At 43.9% G+C, this 22,920-nt stretch overlaps 1 protein-coding gene across 1 annotated transcript; it reads right to left on the bottom strand.

Moving 5' to 3' along the window:
- Positions 1–482: 482 nt before the first annotated feature.
- On the bottom strand, positions 483–2,440 carry LOC125322057. Its single transcript, XM_048295634.1, has 3 exons — positions 2,138–2,440; positions 819–1,235; positions 483–647 (listed from the first exon to the last, which is right to left on the bottom strand). Exons 1-3 carry the CDS (start codon positions 2,381–2,383, stop codon positions 585–587), a joined length of 726 nt encoding a protein of 241 aa, XP_048151591.1. The 5' UTR covers positions 2,384–2,440; the 3' UTR covers positions 483–584.
- Between the last annotated feature and the right edge of the window lie 20,480 nt (positions 2,441–22,920).

The raw sequence follows: 22,920 nt of genomic DNA, 5'->3' as shown, positions 1-22,920 counted from the left end.
GGTGCTGGGTGTGCAATCCAGTTCTTCTGTCAATATACAGAAAACAGAACATCTCACTGAAGGAACCATGTGAGAGGTAGGAACCAGAAAGCACCTGTGACAGCATGCAGAGCAACCCCCTGCACCTCTGCAGGCACTGTTCAGAGCTGGGCCCAGGAGGACAAGAGTTCAAGAGTCTCTGGTATTCAAAACTGGACAGTGAGGAGAGATACAGCCCTGTCAGCCTGAATTTAGTGCCAGAGAAGGTCATGGAGCAGCTCAAGAGCCATCATGTGGCACTTACAGGACAGCCAGGGCATCAGGCCCAGCCAGGATGGGTTTGTGGAAGACAGGTCCTGCCTGACCAACCTGATCTCCACTAAGGTGACCCACTTTGTGGTTCAGGAGACAAGGAGCACTATCCCCCAACACTCTCTTGCTCAAACAGGATTTATTAAAACAAACAAAAAATTTTATGAATATATTTACAAAGGGTTCCACACTTCCTAGCAGGAGGAGCATCACAACTGGGACCATTTGCAGGGGCTGCACAGGAACTCTTGTTTGCCTCCTTAGCCAGGAGGGGAGGTAGCGCAGCACATTTTCTAGTCACTGCTCCCCACGGCCACAGGGGTGTCTCGCCAGCAGATCCTCCACAGTGCCCAGCTCTAGTGGAAAAAGTGCACAGTGAGTGGCCTCAGGGGCAGAAGCAGCAGAAAGTGAATCATGTCCTTGCAGGCATTCAGGAATTTGTAGGCACTGCCAGCTCTCATGGCTGGATGCAGCCCTCAGAGTGTTATTCTTGGGAAGTGCTTGGCAAATGCACCAGAGGTCCCTACCTTATTCGGGGGCTTCTCTGTAGTGTCATAAGAGTCAGGATCATCCTTCCAGTCCTTCTCCTCCTCCTCTACCTGCTCCTGGGCACTGGTGGAGGTTTCCCACTGGCTGCCGTCATCACAGTCAGAGCTTCTCTGCCTGGGCAGCCAGTAGATCCCAAAGAGCACGAGGAGGATTTCAGCACTGACCCAGAACCACCACTCCTGGCAAGCCAAGAGGAGCATTCTTCCTGGGGTGAGTCCAGACTGCTTCTGCATCCTCTGCTCCATCATCAGCTGCCTGGTCATCTCCAGGATGCGTTCCTTCTCATGCTGCCTCAGGAGCTCTTCTGTGACCTTCACTGACGGAAGATCCATCCTCACTGTGTATTGGAGGATGCCCAGCACCACCAGGATTTTGGTGATCTTTCCAGCTCTGGCCTGGAGGAGGAGGAGGGAGAAAGCAGCTCAGCAGGGCTAGGTGGTGGGGAGATGGTACCTGGGGCAGCAGGGGAAACTGCTGAAACGTGAGCCCAGGGACAGGGGCAGCCATCCTCACAGCCCTCAGGGCACCTGCCCCAAGGGTGGAACCTGCCCTGCCCAAGACACTCCCCACAGCCCCTGCACCCTCTCCCCAGCCTTAGAAGCACCCTGGGTGCTGGTGCTTCTTGTCTGTCCCTCAGTTCAGCCTTCCCCCAGCCTGCCCCACTCACTGCTGCCTCAAGCCACACTGCAGCAGTGATGCTGCCACACGGGGCATCTGGGGACATGTTCCCCTTCAGGTCAAAGGCACCAGAGGCCCACAGTGACACCCCGCCCAGCCAGACTGGGCTTTGGAAAGAAACCAGGTGGAATTTAGATGGAACCAGAGTTTATGACCTTTGGAAGAAGGGGCAGCCACTCAGGAGGACTGCACAGCTTTCATGGGGTTGTGGAGGGAGAAAATCAGAAGGGCCAAAGCCCAAATAGAACTTAATCTGGTTATATATTAACTGCCATATAAGAGAATAAAAATGTTTCTCTAAGTTCATTAGCAACAAAAAGGAGGGCTAAGAAGAATCTCCATCCTTTAATGGATGGGAGTGAAATACAGTGAGAGAGAATGAGGAGGAGACTGAGGTATTTAATGCCTTCTTTGCCTCAGTCTTTAGAGTAAGGCCAGTTGTTCTCCGTATACCCAGGACCCTGAACTGGAAAACAGAGATGAGGAGCAGGCAGGAAACAACACCTGGGCAGAGGCACCCAAGCAGGATGCAGGCACTGTTAAACTCACTGTTCACACAGACTAATCAAGAGTTATTCCCAGCTGCCCAGTCACTTGAGTGATTTACAGTGTTTCTCACCAGCCAAGTCATCTGGTTGCGCTGTTCCTCATGCTGCGTCAGGACCTCTGCCGTGGTCTGCGCTGACTGAGCATCTGCCCTCAGGGTGTGCTGGAGGATGGCCAGAACCAGCAGGATTTTGGTGATCCTTCCTGCCATGGCCTGGACGAGGAGAAGGGAGAGAAGGGGCTCAGTGGAGCTGGGTAGCAGGGAGATGGTGGCTGGGGCAGTGGGGTAGGAAATGCAGGGCCCAGGCACAGGGCACATCCCCGCAGCCCTGAGAGCACTGGCCCCGAGGGCAACACCTGCCCTGCCCGAGGTGCTCTCCACAGCCCCGCACCCTCTCCCCAGCCTCAGAAGCTCCCCCGGGTGCTGGTGCTCCTGGCCTGGCCCCCGCTCAGCCCAGCCTTGCCCCGCCTGCCGCACTCACGGCCGGCTGGAGCCGCACTGCAGCGGCGGCACCGTAACGTGCGCGGTGTGGGGACGTGTCCCCTTCGATGTCACAGACACCAGGGCTCCATGGCCGCACCCCGCCCAGCCAGCCGGGGCACTGGATGGAACTCAGGTGGAACTCTCCTGGAACACACATGGAACTCCCATGAAACCAGAGAGTTTAGCACCTTTGGAAGAAGGGGCAGGAGGCTGACACAGCTTTTGAGGGGTTATGAAGGAAGAAAGTCAGAAAGGCCAAAGCCTGACTGGAAGTTAATTCACACAGTGCTGTAAAAGACAACAAAAAATGTTTTCATAAGTACATTAGCAATGAAAGGAGGCTCAGGACAATCTCCAGCCTTTACTGGATTGGGGGGTAACACAGAGACAAAGGAGAGGAAGAAGCTGAGGTACTTCATGTAAGGCCTGTTTGACAGACATGAGCTCCTCCCATGACAAGATGACCAGGGAGAGGCTGTGGCTCTTGTTTCACAGGAGTTTAGTAAAGGCTTTGATGCTGTTTCTCACAGCATTCTTCTGGAGAAAGTGGCTGCTCATGGCTTGGACATGGTGCTCTTTGGGTACAGAACTGGCTGTGGGGCTGGGCCCAGAGAGTGATGGGGAATGGAGTTACACTCAGCTGCCAGCCAGTCGTGGGTGGGGTTCCTCAGGTCTCAGTATTTGGGCCAGTTCTGTTTAATACCTTTTTCAACAATCTGGAAAAGGGGGTCAGGGATAGATCTCAGTCAGTTTGCAGACGACACCAAGCTGGGCAGGAATGTTGGTCTGCTTCTGGAAGGTTCTGCAGAGAGATCTGGACAGGCTGGATTGATGGGTTGAGGCCAAAGGTATGAGCTCAATAAGACCAAGTGCCAGGTCCTACACTTGGGTCACAGCAACTTTAGGCAAAGCTCCAGGCTTGGGGCAGAGTGGCTGGAAAGCTGCCTGGTAGAAAAGGAGCTGGGGGTGTTGGTCGATAGGAGCTGAATAAGAGCCAGTGTGTGCCCAGGTGTGCAAAAAACCAATGGCATCCTCGCTTATATCAGGAATAGGGGGGTCAGCAGGACTTGGGAAGCACATCGAGACCCCTTGCAATCACTTTATTTAAGGCAGGAGACACTCTGTAAAGGCTTGAATTATCCGCAGGCTGCTCAGCTATACTGAAGGACAAAGTGGTGGGACTGCTCCATCAGTTTGTTCTGCATGCTTATACTTTTGTGTCTCTTTTCAGCTATTCCTAAATATTCATATTGTAAGTGTAAAACAGATCAAGGACTGCTGATCACTTTAAAAGATATAGCAATGAGATCACCCTGCCCTTTGCGTAAAACCATAGCAGCCACATCAATCAGTGAACTATCATAACAACATAAGTCATTTTAAGTTTAGATCTTAAAAATTCTAAGAAAGTCAGCCTATTAAATTCAGTGGGAAACTGAAAACCTGATATGAACTAAAAGAGAAGAAGGACCAGCTCCTGGACAGGCTATGTAACCATAGGCATTGCTAACCCTGCCATTACAGAGTCCAGCTTCAGGAGCTGCGAGAGTCATTCCCAGCTGGTCTTTTGTATATATTTAAGTGGAGCATAGCAATGGAAACAAATATAGTGGGTGTCACAATGCCTTCCAGAATTGGCAGGCAGCCTGTGCAGCATTTTTGAAACAGCTCTGTCACCACAGAGCTAAACATTCCTCCTTTAACAACACCCCCACTGTAATTTGTATCTGGCAAAAGAAGCCACAAACATCAACATTTACAGATATGCTATGTGGCTACTAAATTCTAGAAAGAAAATCTGGTTCTCTGTCTGTCCAGAGCACATGGGAGCCCTGGACATTTCAAACAGGAAAACCAGTCCTTCCCTGAATCTGCAGTTGAAGATGAGCAACGATTTCAGGACATCATCAGATAAAAGCAAACAGGAACTGGAGTGATAGGACAAGGAGTAATGGCTTCAAAGTGGGAGAGGAGAAATTTACATGGTATATGGAAGAAACTTTACTGTGAGGGTTGTGAGGCCCTGGCACAGTTTCCCAGAGAAGCTGTGGTTGCCCCATCACTGGAAAGTGTTCAAGGCCAGGCTGGATGGGGCTCTGAGCAACCTGGTCTAGTGGAAGGTGTCCCTGCCCCTGGCATGGGGCTGGAACAAGATGGTCTTTAAGGTCCGTTCCAACCCAAATGATTCTATAACTCTATGAAAAGATAGAGGCAGGCAGTGTCCAATGGCTGTCACACCTTCCTCTGGGAAGCAGATCAGCAGTTGATCAGCCCCAGAAACTACACTTTTGACCTATAATTCTCATTCTTACCTCCAGGATCAAACCAAAATATTTACAATTCTATGTCACATTATGCTGAAAACTGAGCTGTTGCCGAATGGGATATCCGTTTTGAAACTACCTAAGTACAGTCACAGGATGCCTATTAAAAGTAGTTTATTTACTTTTTGTTGATCTAACAGCCACAATCCAACCCATGCTAGGTATTACATCTCTAACCAAGGCGCAGAAGCTTCATTTAGAGTTTATGACTGCCATAACCAAAGATATCAGTTGACATGATCAAGGTCAAAGTGCTTCCCATTGTGTAATACACTAAGAGGGTTTTCCTTTGGAACCATGGAAACCAAAACAGGGAGAAAAGGAATGGGAATGTTTCATAAAACAAAAGCAAGTCCACTGTGAGCTACTCTCCTGTCCTGACACTAAGTGCAATTGAAGGGTAAGATTTCTGCAGGTTTTTTTTACCAATACTGTGTGCAAGTAACACAGAAAATTGTATTTCCCTAGCGTATTCAGTGTATTTTGTCACCAAAATGTGGTTGGTACAAGTCATCAGAGAACTCTATTGTCAGACCAACTGTCAAAAGTCATCCAAGAATAATAATTCTTTTTTTTTTTCTACTTAGAACACATGGTTTGTGAGCAGGGAAAGCCAACAAACTATCATATTCTAGTAGAGTACACCTACATATCAGATGACTGGGATTTTTCAACAAAACTCTACTTTTACTACTTGGCAATTTATTAATTTGAGTTTTAGAGCCTGCTGTCTATGTATGTACCGTGTTCCTGAAATATTAGCTGGTTTTTCAAATAACTTGATTTGTTAAAAACTCATTTTTCTCAAAACTCAGATCAAAGTGCAAAACCAAAACAAGATGTGAAGGGGGAGGAAGAGAGAAGCTCTCCAGGCATTAGATAATTTTTGCCTTATCTCATTAGTACTTCAGAGAGGTTTTGTAACTCCTTTTGGATCTCATTCTTGTCTTTCTCTAGGATCTCTCCACAGTGTAGAACATGGCTCTGGGATGTTGAGAAGTCATACACTGTTGTAGCAGCAAATTATTTTCAGCCTCATTTTTAAGCTTGTGTAACCACACTTGCTGCTTGTGTGTCTGCTTCCTCTGTCCTCATTTGCTTTTAGATCACTTGTTTCATAGCCACCACCTCATTTGACAGAACTGGATAGATCTCACTGGCACAAAGTTCTCAAAAGCTTTCTGAAAACAGGTGGGCTAAGATGGGGGACAGAATTAACTCAACCTCTACTGGGCATCAGAGAATCCACTGTGAGCTCAGGTCTGAGTCTTACTTTCTTACAAGCACATACCTGTGTTTACAAAGAACAGCAGATTTTAGAGGTATTGCAGTCACCTTTTCTTTTCTGGTGAAGAATATGTTGCAATTTCACAAGTAAAAATCATAGAATTACAGAATCATTTAGGGTGGAAATGAACTTTAAGGTCGCCAAGTCCAACCATTATTCCAGCACTGCCAAGTCCACCCCTAACCCTGTCCCTAAGCTCCACATCTATACATATTTTAAATAGCTCCAGGGAAGCTGGCTCCACCACTTCCCTGGGCAGCCTGTCCCAATGTTTTTAACAACCTTTTTGGTGAAAAACTGTCTTCTAACATCCAATATAAACCTCCCCTGATACAACTTCAGACCATTTTCTCTTGTCCTATCATTTGTTACTTGGGAGAAGAGAGTGACCCCCCCCACCTGGCTACAGCCTTCTTTCAGGTGGCTGTAGAGAGCAACAAGGTCACCTCTGAGCTTCCTTTTTTCCACACTAAACACCCTGAGCTCCCTCAGCTGCTCTTCACCAAACTTGTGTTCCAGATCCTTCCCTATCTCCATTGCCCTCCTCTGAACATGCTCCAGCCTCTCAATGTCCTTCTCGTAGTGAGAGGCCCCAAAACTGGACACAGGATTTGAGGTGTGGCCTCACCAGTGCCCAGTACAGGAGGACAATCACTGCCTTGGTCCTGCTGGCCACACTATTGCTGATACAGGCCAGGTGCCATTGGCCTTCCTGGCCATCTGGGCACATCTGGCTCATGTTCATCGGCCTCAGCCCGTCAATCCAGCCTATCCAGATCCCCCTGCAGAGCCTTCCTGCCCTGAGAAGGTCAACACTCCTGCCCAACTTGGTGTCATCTGCAAACTGACTGAGAGTGCACTTGATCCCCTTTTTGAGATTGTTGATAAAGATATTAAACAGAACTGGCCCCAATACCGAGCCCTGGGGAACCCCACTGGTGACTAGCCACCAACTGGATTTCACTCCCTGCACCACCACTCTTTGGCCCAGTCATCCACCCAATTTTTTACCCAGCAAGACAAAATGTATTTATATCCTCTACATACACCATATAATAACCCTGAGAAGGATGCAAGTGTCCATGAACACTATGTATGCGTGGTGCAGGGTATAAATAACTACATGGTCTTCAAAAAGTCAAGATGAACCAAAGCAGAATTCCCAGAGCTGATTTCATCACAGTACAAAGGTAATGGAAAGAGATGAAGAAGATATTTATATTTGCACAATAGTTCCGTTATAGCTGAAATTACCTTGTTTCCTACAACTTCTTTTTTTTTTTTTACTGACAAGTTTTTCCTGGTCACCTTGAACTAAATTTCAGCTTCACTCACAGAACTAGCAGCAACCACTACAGTTATATATCATGGGCCAGGCACTCAGTGTAAATCAGGGTAGATCTAGTGACTAGACCAGACCTGAGAAACTTTATAGATGCAGTTCACCTATGCTTCCTTGTGACCACAGTGATATTAGCACATACTTTCCTGCCCATATTCATGTTTTGTGGAATCACTGGTCTACTGAGTTTTGTTTGCTGCTTTCTTCTTTTGGGGAGTTTTTTTGACAGTCAGTTAAATTGTATTGTGCTATTTGCTAAGCAGCAATTATCTTCTGGCTTCTCTTGTTAGACAAAAAAAAGGATCTACTATCTTGGAAAACATCTCAGTGAAAACTGTCTGTGAAAGATCAGTAGCACATAATATCCTGGAAAAGGCATAACCCACTATACAACACACACAGGACTGTCCTGCTGGGATGGCTGTGCCATCTACAGAAGCCCTAAAAAGCAGAAAACCTCAGGGCTGTCACTGCAGCATCATAACCACCCAGTTATCTCCTCACCAGAAGGCCTGAAGGTTTACTTTTATTCTCACTTGTGAATATTTCACACCAGCTGCAGATGATTAATCCTTAAATATGGATATTAAGATCCACCTTCTGTTTCTTAAATAGCTTTAAGAACTCACACAATTCTTCAACATATCTTTTTCAGAGCTTAGTTTTGCACCAGCCTTAGTGAAGTCTCCATCTTCAGACTATAATTACTTCCTGTAAACTTGGGAATTCAAGTAAAGAAGTTCAATATGGCCCTTCAGATTTCCAGGCCAGCTTCTGATCTGTTTGTGGAGGTTTATTGTATCCTTTGTTCCTAATCTCTGTCCCACCAGAGTATGGTTTTCTGTGACAACCTAAAAATTATCTCCCTTCTGCAATGAAATTCTTCTCCAATGTCCCAGAGGATTGCAGCAACCTTCTTGAAGAAGACAGTAGGTGCAAAATAAAACCCTTTAAAGTGGGAAGGCAGTTAATCTACACATAATAAGAAGTGTTCAATTGACTCTATCAAGTCTTATTTGCTGAGCCTTGTCCTTTAACTAGTCAATATTTGTAAGGCGCAAAGCCTGCCCTTCTCAAACTTTATCTAAAGGCTTTCCAAACGATTTAAAGTTCATGAGTCTTAAGCCTATGATACATTTTCTTCACAGGTTTTCTGGAATTTTCTGGAATGTGTTATAGCACACACTGACATCAGAGAAGGCAAAATATTCCTCTGCTAGCACCAAGTGGGCAGGCTCTGAATCTAAAGGTGCTAATAAATGCATAAGCCATTTAACCACACAGGATGTGGTATCTTGTAAAAGGTCACCTTTCATGATGAGGACTTCTTCATGGCTTTCCAGGATCTCAATTTCACAAATGCAACCATCAAAGGGGAAAAATTAAGTTGAAAGCATGGTTTTCATACAGTTTGTTGAAGCTGTTTTTCTGGTTTTTGTTAGACGGCAAGTCCCATGTGCTGCACAGAACACAGTCAGCTGCATAGTGCACGTTCTGTATATTATTGCACACACTAACATTATATGTAATGCAATAATGAATACATGCCATAAATAAGTCTATGATTCTATTTCTCACTGTAATATGTCTTTCTTGTACACTTAAAATAATACTAGTTATTTGTGGTTTATACACATCTAGAAGTGGGAAGAAGATACCATAAGGTGATAAATTGCTGATAATGAATGACACGGAGGTAAACAACTAGAGATCTCCTTAAATATTCTTCAAATCATTTAAGTATCGTAAGGTAGAAAGGGAACATGCACCAAAAATAAAGACAGATTTGAGGCAGTGGAAAATAAATCATACCTCATCTAAGGGTGTGAAAACCTATGGAAACCTAAAGGAACTCTAGAAATCACACTGGCAATATCCCTGGGAGAAAATATTAAGGACAAGAAACAAATTTTGCAGAGGATGTGTAACAACATGTTTTATTCAAACAACAGCTACTGTCAGAAAAAATGGTCAAGCTTTTGTGTACACAAAAACTTCAAGAGAAGCCTAATGACTAGTATTACAGGCAGCATTACAAGTTCTTGGAGAAATACTTACTAAGAAGAAAGAAAGGAATATCACAAGTTCAGCCACTCGTGGCAGTGTAGCTGAAGTTGGATGTCTGAACTGTGTAAACAAGCCCCTTACATTTTTTCACTGATTGCAGAAATTTCACATCATGCAGCTGTGACTCCCTTCCAGAATATGTCTCCTAATTAGCTCGTGTATATTTTTAAACTGCACGTTATATGGGCAATGAAACAGAGGAAAGGCAAATTAACAATGAGTAAATCTCTTTCACCAGTCACTTACCATAACAGTTACTATATTCTCTCTCACACAGACACTCACACTCCTTCCTTTTACTCATGTGGCTCTCCTGAGAAAGAGAAATTAAGACCTCCTTCATAATTCTTCTTAATTTTGATTGTTTGCAACCAAAATTGAATTGAATGCACAAAATCCATTCAGATTTCAAAACTGAAGTCATCTGCCCCATCTCAGTCCCAGCTACCTGTGTGTTACCAGTGAATACCCAGCAGGCTACACAGAATTCCTAGGAAGAGAGAGCAATGTCTGAAGCACCATGTTAGGTACCAGGAGCATTCTCTACTCAAAAAATAACCACGAAAATTATCTTATTGCTGCAAAGAACTTGCAGAAGCAGAACTCCTTAAACTGATGTAAATCACCATGGTGTTTCCATAGCAAGAAAGGTATTTCCCTGTAGTTCCTCCATTTATCAGAAAGCACTTCTTAGGGATATTAAGGAACAGCAAAACTAACCAAGAATGTCATTATTCTAGAACCTCTATGAAAATAAATAAATAAAAAGCATCCAGCTCAAGCATCTGCTCTGTTCTTTCAAGGATATCCATTCACATGTGATTCCCTATCTTCAGCTCCTCTTTGCAGCTCCTTTTCCCAGCCCTCTTCCCACCTTTGGAACAGAAGGAAACTTTCTCACTCAGAAAAGCCTAATCTCATAGCCATTTGAAATCAGCAGATGAAACCAGCTCCTGGTCTAGGAGAGCAGAGTCTTTCTTCCCTGTGCCCTACATTACCCTGACAAATTCTCTCAAGGAGGACAAGCAGCCTTTCCTTTGAACAGGATATTCAGGAGTTTGAGAAGTGTTTTTTTCCCATCTGGGGACTTAGAGTATCTCTGCATAAATCTGTTTGAAGGCTGAAGTCCAACCCTCCCTCATAGGGGCCTTTTCATGACAGTTTTCGTCCATCTGGGAGGGCAGGAAGCGGCATTTTCTCTGCAGCTGCTCCCCATGAATCAGCTGGCAGCCACAGTGCCCATATTCTTCCTCCAGGACGTTCAGGACATGGCATCCACAGCACTGCAAATTTCTAATCACTCAGAGAAATCTGAAGCTTTGTTCCCAGTCAACAGCCTGTCCCCTGGCAGCAAGAAGCTGGGTTTCTGCACTTTTGTTGCATACTTACTGTAGGTCGCTGCTTGTAATTTCCTGGTCCCAGTGCTTGGGCTTTGGTCCTCTACAATGTCTTGCTTTTCTCACACTTCACTGGCCTTCTGTGTTTTACATTAGGCAATCAGCAGGATGACAAATATGTCAGCAGTCTCCAGTTCAGCCTCCTGAGTGTTCTCAGCCAATATGCCAAAAATAAAATGGTTTTTCCTTGGTTTTTTTTGTTTTTAATAATGTTATCTGGGTGGCAGCTATAGGCATCTGTTGAGCTTGCCATATGCTCCACATTTCCATATAGAAGGATGATGATGCTAATACAATAATTATTTCAATAGCACTTGTTCATGGTTTAAAGGGAGTGTTTGATGTGCATGTACGTAAGTCGAGACCTGGAGCTATTACACCCAATTAAAGCATCCTGTACTTGGGCACACAGGACAGTTAGCTCACAGGAGCAGAAGATTTATTTGTGTTTTCAGACTGGTCATAAAATTGAATCACTGTTTGTCTCCAGCTTAACCCCCTTACAATTGAGTGGCTGGAGCAAAACTACAGATGAATCTAATAGACTCAATCTCTTCATTGAAGAGATTGTACATGTCCCAGCTAAATTAGATAGTGCAATTTTCTGTCTCTGGCAGTTTTCTGCTTTGCAGTATCATGCACTGCTGAGTGTCTCAGGGAAATCAGATCACTGGTAGCCTTGTGCCTGCTCCATAAAACTGCAAATATAAACACTGGCCCCCACTTGAGGTCTCTGAGGCAAGAGCATCTCTTTGGCCCGTGCTACCGTTGTGACTAGCACAGCTTAACTCAGGACTCTCAAGCAATGCCATGGTGAAAGCCGGATACACCAATGTTGAACAAATACAGCATTAACTTTTCAAATAGTACTGGCTGTTTCCTCATATAATTTTAAAATCTACAATTCATAACAGCTCTAATATGTAGCCTTGAATATGTCTTTGCCTGCCATCCCTGCCCAAAGAACTCTTTCCATGTTGACTGTGCCAGTTTGGGCAAATTTGGAAATATATCCTCTGAGAGAAGGCAGGTTAGAACCACCCCTCACCCACCAGGTTCAGGAAAAAATAAATCTTCCTTGAAGGAAAGTGAAAGAGATAAAAACTATTTGTTTAACAAACACACCGGAAGAGGATAGTAATGCTAAATAATAATAAAACCTCTTGCTCTGCTGAGAGAAACCTGGGAAAATTTCAGAGTCCTTCCATAGTCTCTTTCCCCTCATTGGAGCTGGGACAGGGTGGTGGGCCCACCTCCAGGGCCACGGCCTCAGTGGAAAGTTCTCCCAATATATTCTGATGTTGAAACAGTCCATCACAGAAAAAGGAAAAAAAATGAAGTCCCAGGCAAACAAAAGTTCAATTCTCCATCTCCGAAAGCTGGCTGCAAAGAAAGCAAGCTGGGTGCTTCCTCCCGCTCCTCTTGCCAACCAAACGCTGAGAGGAGTCTGTGTGTGTATCTGTGTGTCCTTCAAACATGAAAACAAGCTGCAAACTGCTTTGAAAAAGTACACTCAGTTTTCCTCTCCCCCCTCTCAGGCTCAGTTTAAAGGCATAGAAAGGCACAAAATTAATTTCTGGGCATAGAACAACGATATGGGATACACATCATAAAGTCACCCCAAGACATTGACCTAGGCCCTCTGCTGTCTTTGTGGACCTGCCTAACATTCACAGGATCTGACCTGTGGATTTACCTCCTGGTTTCACATCAACCCTGCCCTATCACAACAGCCTTGCATGGTGACCTGGAAACTTGGTTGAACCTGTGATCTCATGACCTCCTCTGCTTCCTTGCAGGGGGTGGTGAGTTGGGCCCTGGCTGGTGAGACCCTGTGGACCCCTATGGAGACCCCTGTGGTTTTCTGCTTCCAGAAAGCTGCTGGCCCTTGCTTCACACAAACACCAATCCCTTTCTGAAGCAGTGCTCCAGTACTTCCTTGGCTAGTAAATAAAAAGCAGAATTCCTTTTGGGGTTGAATGAAGTCACAGAGAACCTTTAACTAATGAGAATGAAAAAAGCCACAAACTGGAAGTTAAAAGGGGAATGCTGCCAAGCATGGAATTCATCTACAAGCTTCCCAAGAGCATTGACTTGCAGAGTAGATGACTTCACCTCATTAGCAAAAGTGTCCAAGTCAAGCTTCTTCAGAGTCAATCATCAAAAACGGAAAATATTTGTCATTTGGTATTTGCACTTTTTCATGAATCTTCCTGGCTCTGAAATTGGGCAGCACTTAAAGGAATAAGGCAGAAATGCGGGAGAATGGAGCCCCTTGTTGTGTGCCTTAATCCCATTAGGCAGAATGATGAAATCTGTAGCAGAACTGCAGCAGGATTTTAGCTGAATAAAGAGTTAGTTTGTTTTGATTTTCTTATGTTACCGCTGTGTAATCCCCTGTATTCCCTGTAGAATGATTTGAAGTCTGTTGTTTCCTCTCCAGCATTTGGGACCAAGAGTTACATTAATGAAAAATGTAGCTCATATCTTTAGCCATGAAAGGTCACTGCCACCTGATGCTTCCTGTGATTTCTTTGAAATAAAATGGTTAAGGCTGCATTTCAGCCACCTCTAGTGTAGACAACAGGGGGAAAGTTAAATTTTAAGAGAACGCTTTATTTTCACACCTCAAAAAGGGAATACTGGGAACCAGTAACAGGTTGTCCTTTTAAACTAAAGAAGCTTTGCAGGATTATCAATCAGACATATTGTAATAGAGCATAGGCAGACCTGTAGGCATATTTAGGTGTTGACTGGTTGGTTTTTGCATTCACATGAGTAACTAGGACTCTGCTGCTAATAATATGAAAGGTTACACGGAAAAATACACTAACTTTGAGTTGTTCAGTAATTTGAAGATTCTCTGTCTGGTCAATGCATTGATTTGGATGTAAATTGTTCATAGTTTGGTGTCCTTATTAGAGTTGCAGTGTTTAGAACAAAAATACCAATATTTTCACTAAATATTGTAAGTTAAGTTACTGTGCACTCTGTTCGTTTTTATCTTTTCTTAGTATGTTGCATTTAAAATTGCTCAGTACTTGAGGTTACAAAGTGGGCATTTTTACATATTTTTGGTTCTGTATATTAAGGCATGGCTCAGTTTTATAATGCTCAGCTTCCAAAGGTACTGCTGTCTCACAATGGCTTCAAAGGCTTTTATGAATTCTCAGCACGTCTGAAAATCTGGTCATCCTGAAGGTCTGCAACTATATTTTAATCAGCTATTTAGGCCTTTATGGTCAGTGCACACACCACCTTATCCCTCCCCCAGGGGAACCACTTAGAGGTATCTCCTGACTCCCTGTCCCTGAGGCAAGGAGGGATTACAATGAGATTGCCTACCCTCGCTTTTTCCTCCTAATATTTCAATGTTTTGCAGAAAAAGGAAAAGATCTTCAATACCAAGTTTTCCTGCAGGTCCTGCTGCCAGAGAGAATGCATTTTTTTCCTCTGGGATAGGATGAATTCTCTTCTCCTGTTCCTCGCTTGTGCTTCCAGGCATGCAGTAACCATCTGCCCAAGTGCAGCCCTACAGCAGCAAACCTGTACAATGCAAATTGGAAATGCAGCAAAGCCTCCCAGAGATGGGAGTAAAAGCCTTCTCCCTTGGCACAGTCTGTCACAGTAGCCAGTGTAATTTGTCTCCTCATATCCTCATGTATAAAGTGGGTATAAAACCCCAGTCTCAAGATCTCAATTACACACACACATTCGGATTTCCACAAAGCAGTCCATTCTTTGCTTCCCCAGGCAGGGTGCATTTCTCAGCTGTTGATATTGAGTATAAAGGTATTCCTTAAGAGCTGAAAACATTTTATGAACATGTCTCTACCAACCTCTTTCTGTAGATATTGACATGGATCTGTGCTCTTTTTACTTCAACTAGTTTTAATCAGAGGATTATGTACTGTATTTCTAAAATGTTCACATAGTACTAGATGATGAAACAGCAAAGATAGAGGAAGAAAAATAGAGAGATCCAAGAGCTGACATAGAGGTAATTCTGCTGCAGATACACTAGACACAGTTTTGGTTAGATAAAGCAAAATCTGATCTCCAAGATGACCAAACAGTCCTCTGGAGAGGGATAAGACTGGGCTGTTTAAATGATTTTGCCAGTACATAGGTTCAATGGTAAAGTGAAATATTAAAAGTATGCAAGTTAAGCCACAGTTGGTTTATAAAGTGCATTGGTGGGATTCTGTAATAGGATCAATTTTCTGAAAATAACTCCAGCTGCAGCTCTGGACTACAGACACTCACCTGGCTGGGAAGAGCATTTCCCTCAAAAGCAGAGTTCTGGCTGGGCTAGAGGCACACAGCACACATGAGAACTTGGGCACACCACTGGGAAGCTGCTAGAGAAGATTGGTTTGAAAGACTTGCTTCATCCAGATTGACCTAGAAAATCAGGGAAATCATGTAAAGCAGTTGTTTTCCCATCTAAGCATCCTTTTAACCTCCCTGTTGTCTCTTAGCTCTGCAAAAGGCATGCCTGCACTGGCATTGACTCAAGGAAGGAGAAGGCAGACCTTCATTAAAAGATAACTTAGATTCACTTTAAATTCAACTCATACTTCCAGAGTGAAGTCCTGAGTTGGAAATACAGAATCAGCACTTGTGACACAAAATCAAGGAGATTTATTTTACATGATGAGCAGAGATGATGCTGTATTTTCACTTCTTCCCTGTGTCTATCAATCTCGAATTGTCTGAGGCTCCCCAGTCCAGTAACTGATCAAGCTCAGAAGTGGCTCATTTTTCTGTAGGCTCATAGGTACATACAGAGCAGCACTCTCAATTTCACATGAGGGTTTTTTTAAGCAGCATTGGAAGAAATTCATGAGTCACTAGGTGACACCCTTTGAACAATGAGAGCTTTATTCAGCAGTAATGTAAAAATGTGGCCAAAGCTCATAAAACACACTCCACAGAAATCATCTGAAAAGGCAATAAAACACCTCTGCAATACATTTTTTCTTGACTGTCTTTGTCTTTACATGCTTCAAAACAAAGGAGTCTTTTTTCATGCAGGTTACAATATTTTGGTCTCTGTGTCTCATTAACCTCTTAACTGATGGACCTTGAGCTTTTTGGGTTTGGTTCAATCCTTTACAGAGAGATATGTTGACATGATGTCTGATATGGGCCTGAACTCCCAACTCCCACTGTACTTCATGCTGTGTTGAAGTCAAGGTTTTGATTCAAGTCCATCTCTAATAAGAGCCTATTAAAGTTTGCAAGCACAGTGCATTTTTTAGTTGTTAGTCCTGTTTGGTTTTTTATTATTCTTCCCTCTCCCCAAGTTCCCAAATATGGTTTGCTGTTATATCTGCTAAAAAATTCAGCCAGTGTATATAATTCTTTCCCAAGTCATGGACACCAGAAGTGGGAGTTGTGCTGTAACCACTAAAGGGGTTATGGGACACTATTAAAATACATGTTTTCATTGTGACAACAAGGAGAAACCATGGTTTAGTGATTTCACAATCTTGCAGTGATGTCAGACAGATAGATTACCATGCAAAATATCCCGCAAAATATCCCACAAAATCCTGAAAGTTCAGACTCAGTTCAAATTTCAACTCGATGAGCCAGATGGAAAAATCAAAGAAGATAAAAAAGGGAGGCTGGGAGTCAGGAGAGGGAGCAGAGGGACAGGATGCCAGTATATTTCCTCCTAAATTGTTTCAGTTTGATTTCTGGCAGACAAAAGTTGAGTTTGTTATTGCATTTTCTAATATTCCAAGATTTGGAACATTTATCTTTGCTATTTCTCTGCACTCTTCATCACACTATCAGCAGACTTACCCCAATAGCCTGTGTCTGGAAGCCAGCTGGCTCTGCTCCTGAGAGGAGACCCATTCCTCACATCTCCAGGCACTCCCAAGACACTGCAATCTTTCTTAACATTGGGGAGTATTTTTGCCCATTAGGGTCATACATATATCTCATTTTGGTTGAGCAAACATCCTCTCCAGGATGAAGAGGCTCAGAATAGAAGGATAAAGGACAAGACCCTGGCACCTTTAAAGTCTGTGGGAATGATGCCACCCAATCCAGTGGGGCAGTATTTTAGTGAGAGCTTTCCTCCAAAATCAGCATTTATGTCGCATCTTTAACATGGGCATTATGGGTAAAAATCAAAAGGAGGGACATGCTCTTCCCTCAGCAGTTGTCCCTTCTTGAGCAAATGACAGGAGGGAAATTCCTGCTTATCCAAGGTTGTTATCCATGGAGGCCCCTGACCCCAGAGCTGACTGAAGCACAGCTCAGAAAAGCAGAGTTACCAGCACTGATCTGTGGTGGGGCCAGCATGAGTTGTTTCAGAGCCTGGGACAGGGACAGCACTGCAGCCCTCCCCATCCCTGGCAGCCTCCAGCCAGCGCCTCACATCACCCCTGCCCCTCTTCTTGCAGGGCAGAACTTCCCTCATGGCTCTGGCTCTGAGGGATCACGGCAGCAGGGAATACCTATAGGTCCCAGGAGCCATTGCAATTGAGCACAATCTTCCTCATGGCCCTCACCATGAAGATGCAGCAGAGGTTTTCATCCTGGATGTAACCACTGACTGTCACAAACCACCCAAAGTGCTTTAAGCTCTTAAGCACCTGTACAGTTGGGCAGAATGAAATTCTCAAAAACCAGAGAACTTTTAACTTTAGGAGATGTTTGATTTTGCTTCAAAACCTCTAGCCCATCTTCAGCTTCACTCAGCAAGCTTTTGAATGTTCCCACAGAGCAAAGCCACGAGCCAGGGAACCAAACCAGTCAAGTGCATTAACTTAGGAGCAGCAGCAAGTGCCATTAGAGAATGTGTAGGTGTTAATCAACAAGCACCACTAAATCCACAAATAGCTTTTATCCTATTTGCTGTATCTCATGCACACAAAGAAGCGTCTGCTTATTTGTTTCCTGGCTTAGATTCTGCTTGGTTTTGTTTTTATAAAGGATTAAAAACAAATTCTCAATTTAGCTTGCTGAAAAAATAGGGTCAGTATCTTCGTTAATCACCATTGACGGCCCATTCCAGCTTTGATCACAGCCACGGGACTCAGAAGTTTCGCTACAACACACCTGCCAATGACACTGCATTTCAGATTAGCAATCTAGTGTAAAGAAAAATGTACCCCGAATTCAAAGCTGCTCTCAAGACTCACAACATAATGGACATGGCATTTTAAAGTTCATGACATATTGAAAACAGATATTTTAATTCATCAAACTAATCATGATCAGTATGGTTTCAAACCTTACTAACATTATAGAGGCCTTCTCTTCACTCCTCCTTTCAGTGTCTTTGCAATTTGAGTTGGTTCTTGGAAAAGATGTCGGTGTCCAACTCCGGCTCCTCTGAAGTCTCCTGATCACCATATAATACCTGACTATAGGATTGGCCCTACAGATAATCAAGCATTTCCCCTAGAACATTACTCCCATTAATCTCATGGCAAAGGTCTATCTCCAGCAGAGCACTCAATTTGAATTGACGGATCTTTTGCAAACATTTTTTGTGAATAGGCAGGAACAAGAAAGGGAGAAGAGAATGATTGCCACTGTCTCCTCTAACACCAGCTAGGGCACCAAGTGAAACTTGCAGATAGCAAGTTCATACAGGAAAGCAGAGCTGGTAGTTCACAGAATTAAGCTTTGGAGTACTTTTTAATGGGACACTGAGAGTGCCTAAAACTTACATGAGCTTTACAAAAAGGAATTAGATATATTCATTGAAAAAAAAAAAAAAATCCATGAAGAAATGTCAAACAAGATGCTCTTTTCACAGAGTGCACTGGTACCCTGAGTATGCTAATTCTAAGGGAAAAAAGAGAAGCCTATGTTAATAGCAAGTTATCCTTCCTGTGAATCTTAGTAAGTATTAGGGAAAAAATACCCAGAATGTATTCCTATTTAACAGTATTTCCTGCAGGTCTGGGCAAAAAGTAAAAAAAAAGAATGGAATCTATGTGATTAAGTATATTTGCTCTAGGAATAATTTAAGAGGTTAGGGCTCACCTTATTTCTTGCATTTTTATATCTGAACACTTTAATTGCCCTTTTATTATATTTGTTCAATAATTTTTACATTCACCTTTAATTATATTTTTTTATTGCACGGGACTGGGATCAGATTCAGATGAACTGCTTTAAATGGGAAGGATTATAAATTCTGGCATATGGCTGGAACATTAAACTGAACACTGTTCCTTTAAAATAGAAAAATTCTGCCTGGAAATACTATAAAATGCCAAGAGAACCCTTTCTCAAGACAATCAGTCTGTGAGTGCTTATAGGAGTCACCAAGAAGGAGGACAGTGGGAGCTAATCAACACATCACCAAGTATTTTGACCACTTCATCTTAACTGCCCAGGTTTGCAGCATATTTCCCTGCTCCTCTTAGGAGAAAGCAAAACCCAAGATGAATTCCAGTCTTTTTAACAAGATGGATGGTACAACTCCTTCTAATACAATTTTTGCTTTTGTGGTTTGCTGATAAACACGTGCTGCCTGTATCCAGTGAAGCTGCCCCATCAGAGTGTGATGTCTCAGAGAGGAAAAACTTTGTAGCACTCTGGATGTAAACTACAACAATTTCACTGCTCTTAAAAGTTTCATGACTAGTTAGGAGTCTTATTAATTAGACATGAACCATATTATTACAGCTCTTGTACCAATTAAGCACTGAATTGGTGCCCTGCTATACAGAGTGACAATGCTCTTGTTCTTTGGATCTTAACATCAATGTTTTGACTTATTAGCTTGGGTGTTTAATCCAGATTTTCAAACATGGAATTAATAAAAACTGAAGGCTTCCATAATGTAGCCATAGCAGTGGCCATAATTATTAATTCAATCACTTCTCATGGGCTTGTACTAATTATATCAATTCAGTTTTATTTAAATTACTTTGAAAGATTTTTATTCAGAAGGGGGGAAAAAAAAAACCCACAACAAAAGAACTTTATATTCACCTTGGTGATGCATTAAGCTCTCAATTTGACCAGCATTTTAACTGCCCTCATTGAAATCAGCAACTTTTCATTATCAACTTTACCCCAGATTCTTCAGCAAGGCATTTAACATTTCCTTCCTCCCAGAGGAGGTAGTGGGTTGGACATAAGATATTTGATCATTAATACAATAAAAGCATTTATTTCAGCTGAATATAAAAATTTGGGGGAAAAAAAAGAAAAATGCAATTATTATTGTGTGGGTGCATATGATTAAAATTCCACAAGTAGCTCCTGTGCTCTAGGTATGAGTAGCTTCCATAGACCTGATCTGGTATTTACTCCCTGCAGTTATGACAATTTTTTTATTTAGGTAGAAAATAATTTCTTTTCTGGTGAATTTCCTTTCAATATCTTTCACTGCTCCCACAACCGAGCCACCTGCTTTTTCTGTGTGAGATAGGAGAGGCGTGGCAGGCAGTGCTAGAGGGATGCTCAGGAAAGCTGTAGTGGTATGGAGGACCCACGACAGTCACACACTGACAAACTTTTCTGAGTGACCCTGAGAACAGGGAAGAGTCAAAGTTAAACAATTAAGGTTGGTAGGTTGTGTGCACCTAACTCAGCACAACACGCTGCATGGTGACAGACAGGGACAATAAAGGGAAATAAAAAAAAATTTAAAGAGCCAGAAACAGTCCCTGGGGTGTCTGTCACAGCCACTCATGCTTTATCTGGTGGTGTGTGGAACCAGGTTTCATGGGCAATCTGTGCTTTCTGTCTGCCAAAATATTTTCCCTTTGCTCCATAGAGGAGACAAATGCGCAAAGCCTATTTCCCTTGTGCCACTCCACCTAGAGGGGGCAAGTCTTCTACTTGGAAAGAGCAGAGGAGACATCCTGCAGTGCTACCAGCCAAGGATGGCACACCACTTACGTCCACAGCAGAAGCACTGGGGTTTTCCCCTTCTCCCACTTCAGACATTCTTGCCCTTCATGGTTTCCCTGCACAGGGCAGAGACAAAAGGAGACTCTGAAGCAGTTTTGTTTCCACAGAGGCCAGGAAACAGCAAGAACATCCCTCTGCTTCTGCAAGCAGAATACAGTCCTGTTTGGCCCCTTTTCCCACTCTTTTCTTCACAGTTGCTGGGACCTAACTGTGTTCTCAGCCCTAAAACAAAAAGAACTTTTGCTTATCAGATGAATAATTTTAAGGACTGTGCAAGGAATTACTGAGTGCCTATTCCCAGAGTTTCCACAGGAGCACCAAGTGCTATCATTTGACAAGGGGTTCACAAGAGACATAAGGACTGATTCTTTTTAATCATATTTTTTGGTACAAAGCCAGGACTAAAGACACCTATTCTTGTTTGGACAGGAAACTGCCCATGCAATCTAAAGAGATACCCACTGATATAAAGTCCTATTTCCTTCCCACTCCCCTGCTCCCATGAGGGGTACAGCTCAACCAGAGCATAGACATGACTTTTCTCTTAGGCTGAGCTGGAAATCCGCCTCAGGAAAGACTCATAAATATCAAATTACCTACTGCCAGCAACTGGGCTGGACTAAATTTTACCTGCCACTTACATGTGTGCACCTCTGGTCAAGCAAAAGGAACCCCTTCCATGGAACAGTCATACCAAGCCTGTCACAGCTACTGATCTAGTCCTCAGAAAAGTTTCTAACTATTGACTATATTACATACCTGTCTTGATTTGAAAGACAGGTGTCTGCTAAGGAAGGCAGGAGCCTCCCTTGGAATGGCAGATGCAACCCCCCCCTTCCCTCTGAGTTATTATAATTTCAAAATCAAGGGCTTTTAGGCAAAGATGTGGGAAACAGGAATAACAGTTCTTTACTATTATATATCTATATGTGTATAACCAGTCAAACAAACAACAACAACTATGGCAGTAACAGCAATCACAAACCCAGTGCCAGCCTTCTCGGCTGTCAGGCCCTTTCCCCTCGGGTGCAGTTCCGCTCGCAGCCGGCAGGGGCGCTGGCGGCTCCCGGTGAGCAGGGCAGGTGCGATGGTTCCCCCGCGGCTGCAGGGGGCGCTCCGGAGCGAGCTCGGGGAGCACGCGGCAATGGCGGCCTGGGATCCCGGGAAGGGATGGGACAAAGGCTTCATAAACCCCTGGGCAGCCAATCCCAGTGTCCAGCCGGACCCTCGGGAACAGCAGGCTGGAACGGCAGGGATGAGCACAAATCCGGAGTGGCAGACGCGATGTATCCAAACGGGGAACCCCCTGGAGGCCTGGGCAGGCAGGGCGAGCAGGGCTACAACGCAGCAAAGGCTCGAAGCAGCGGCGGGGACAGGGCAGCCACAGCCCGGCCTCCAGTGGGGCAGGCAAGGCGGGCTTGGGATCCCGGGGCTTCTCCAGCAGAAGGAAAAGCAGCCTCCCTCTCTGTCCGACCGACAGAGACCCACTGACCACACACCCAGGTGAAACAAAAGAGTAGCCAGCTCTTTTGTTTTTCTTAAGCACCCAGCCATTTGTCCCCCTAGCAACATGTATGGGAAAAATTCCTTTAACAGAAAAAAAAAAAACCAGGAGAGCTCCTAAAACCCCAACAATACCATAAAAATTGTTATCTCTTTAGGAGAAGCAGCAATTCCCATCCTTATACTGGCATTTATAATGGCCAGGATAATCTGCAGCCATCCAATTGCCTTTGTCCATGAGAGGTGACATGTCCTAAATATGCACAAGATTCCCTGCTTGACAGGGCAATTTGAGCAATAGAAGGACACAGTGGGAGAAGAAGCAGCAAGGATCACGTATTTCCTCAGACTTCTACAAACACCAGGCCTGAACACCAAGTAGGAATCAAGATTTTCAGAGGTTCAACAGATGGGCTAGTCCAGTGTTTCTTCACTGCTTCAAACCTGAGAATCCTCTCCTGAAACTAATTAACAGGCCATCTTGCACAGGGCTGTCACAGCAGCTCATCAATCTATAACCAATCAAGATCAACTGAATCTTTGAATACGTA

This window comes from Corvus hawaiiensis, chromosome 2 (genome assembly GCF_020740725.1).
Source record: "Corvus hawaiiensis isolate bCorHaw1 chromosome 2, bCorHaw1.pri.cur, whole genome shotgun sequence".
Classification (NCBI taxonomy): Eukaryota; Metazoa; Chordata; class Aves; order Passeriformes; family Corvidae; genus Corvus; species Corvus hawaiiensis.
This window is presented reverse-complemented; position numbering and strand designations above follow the sequence as displayed.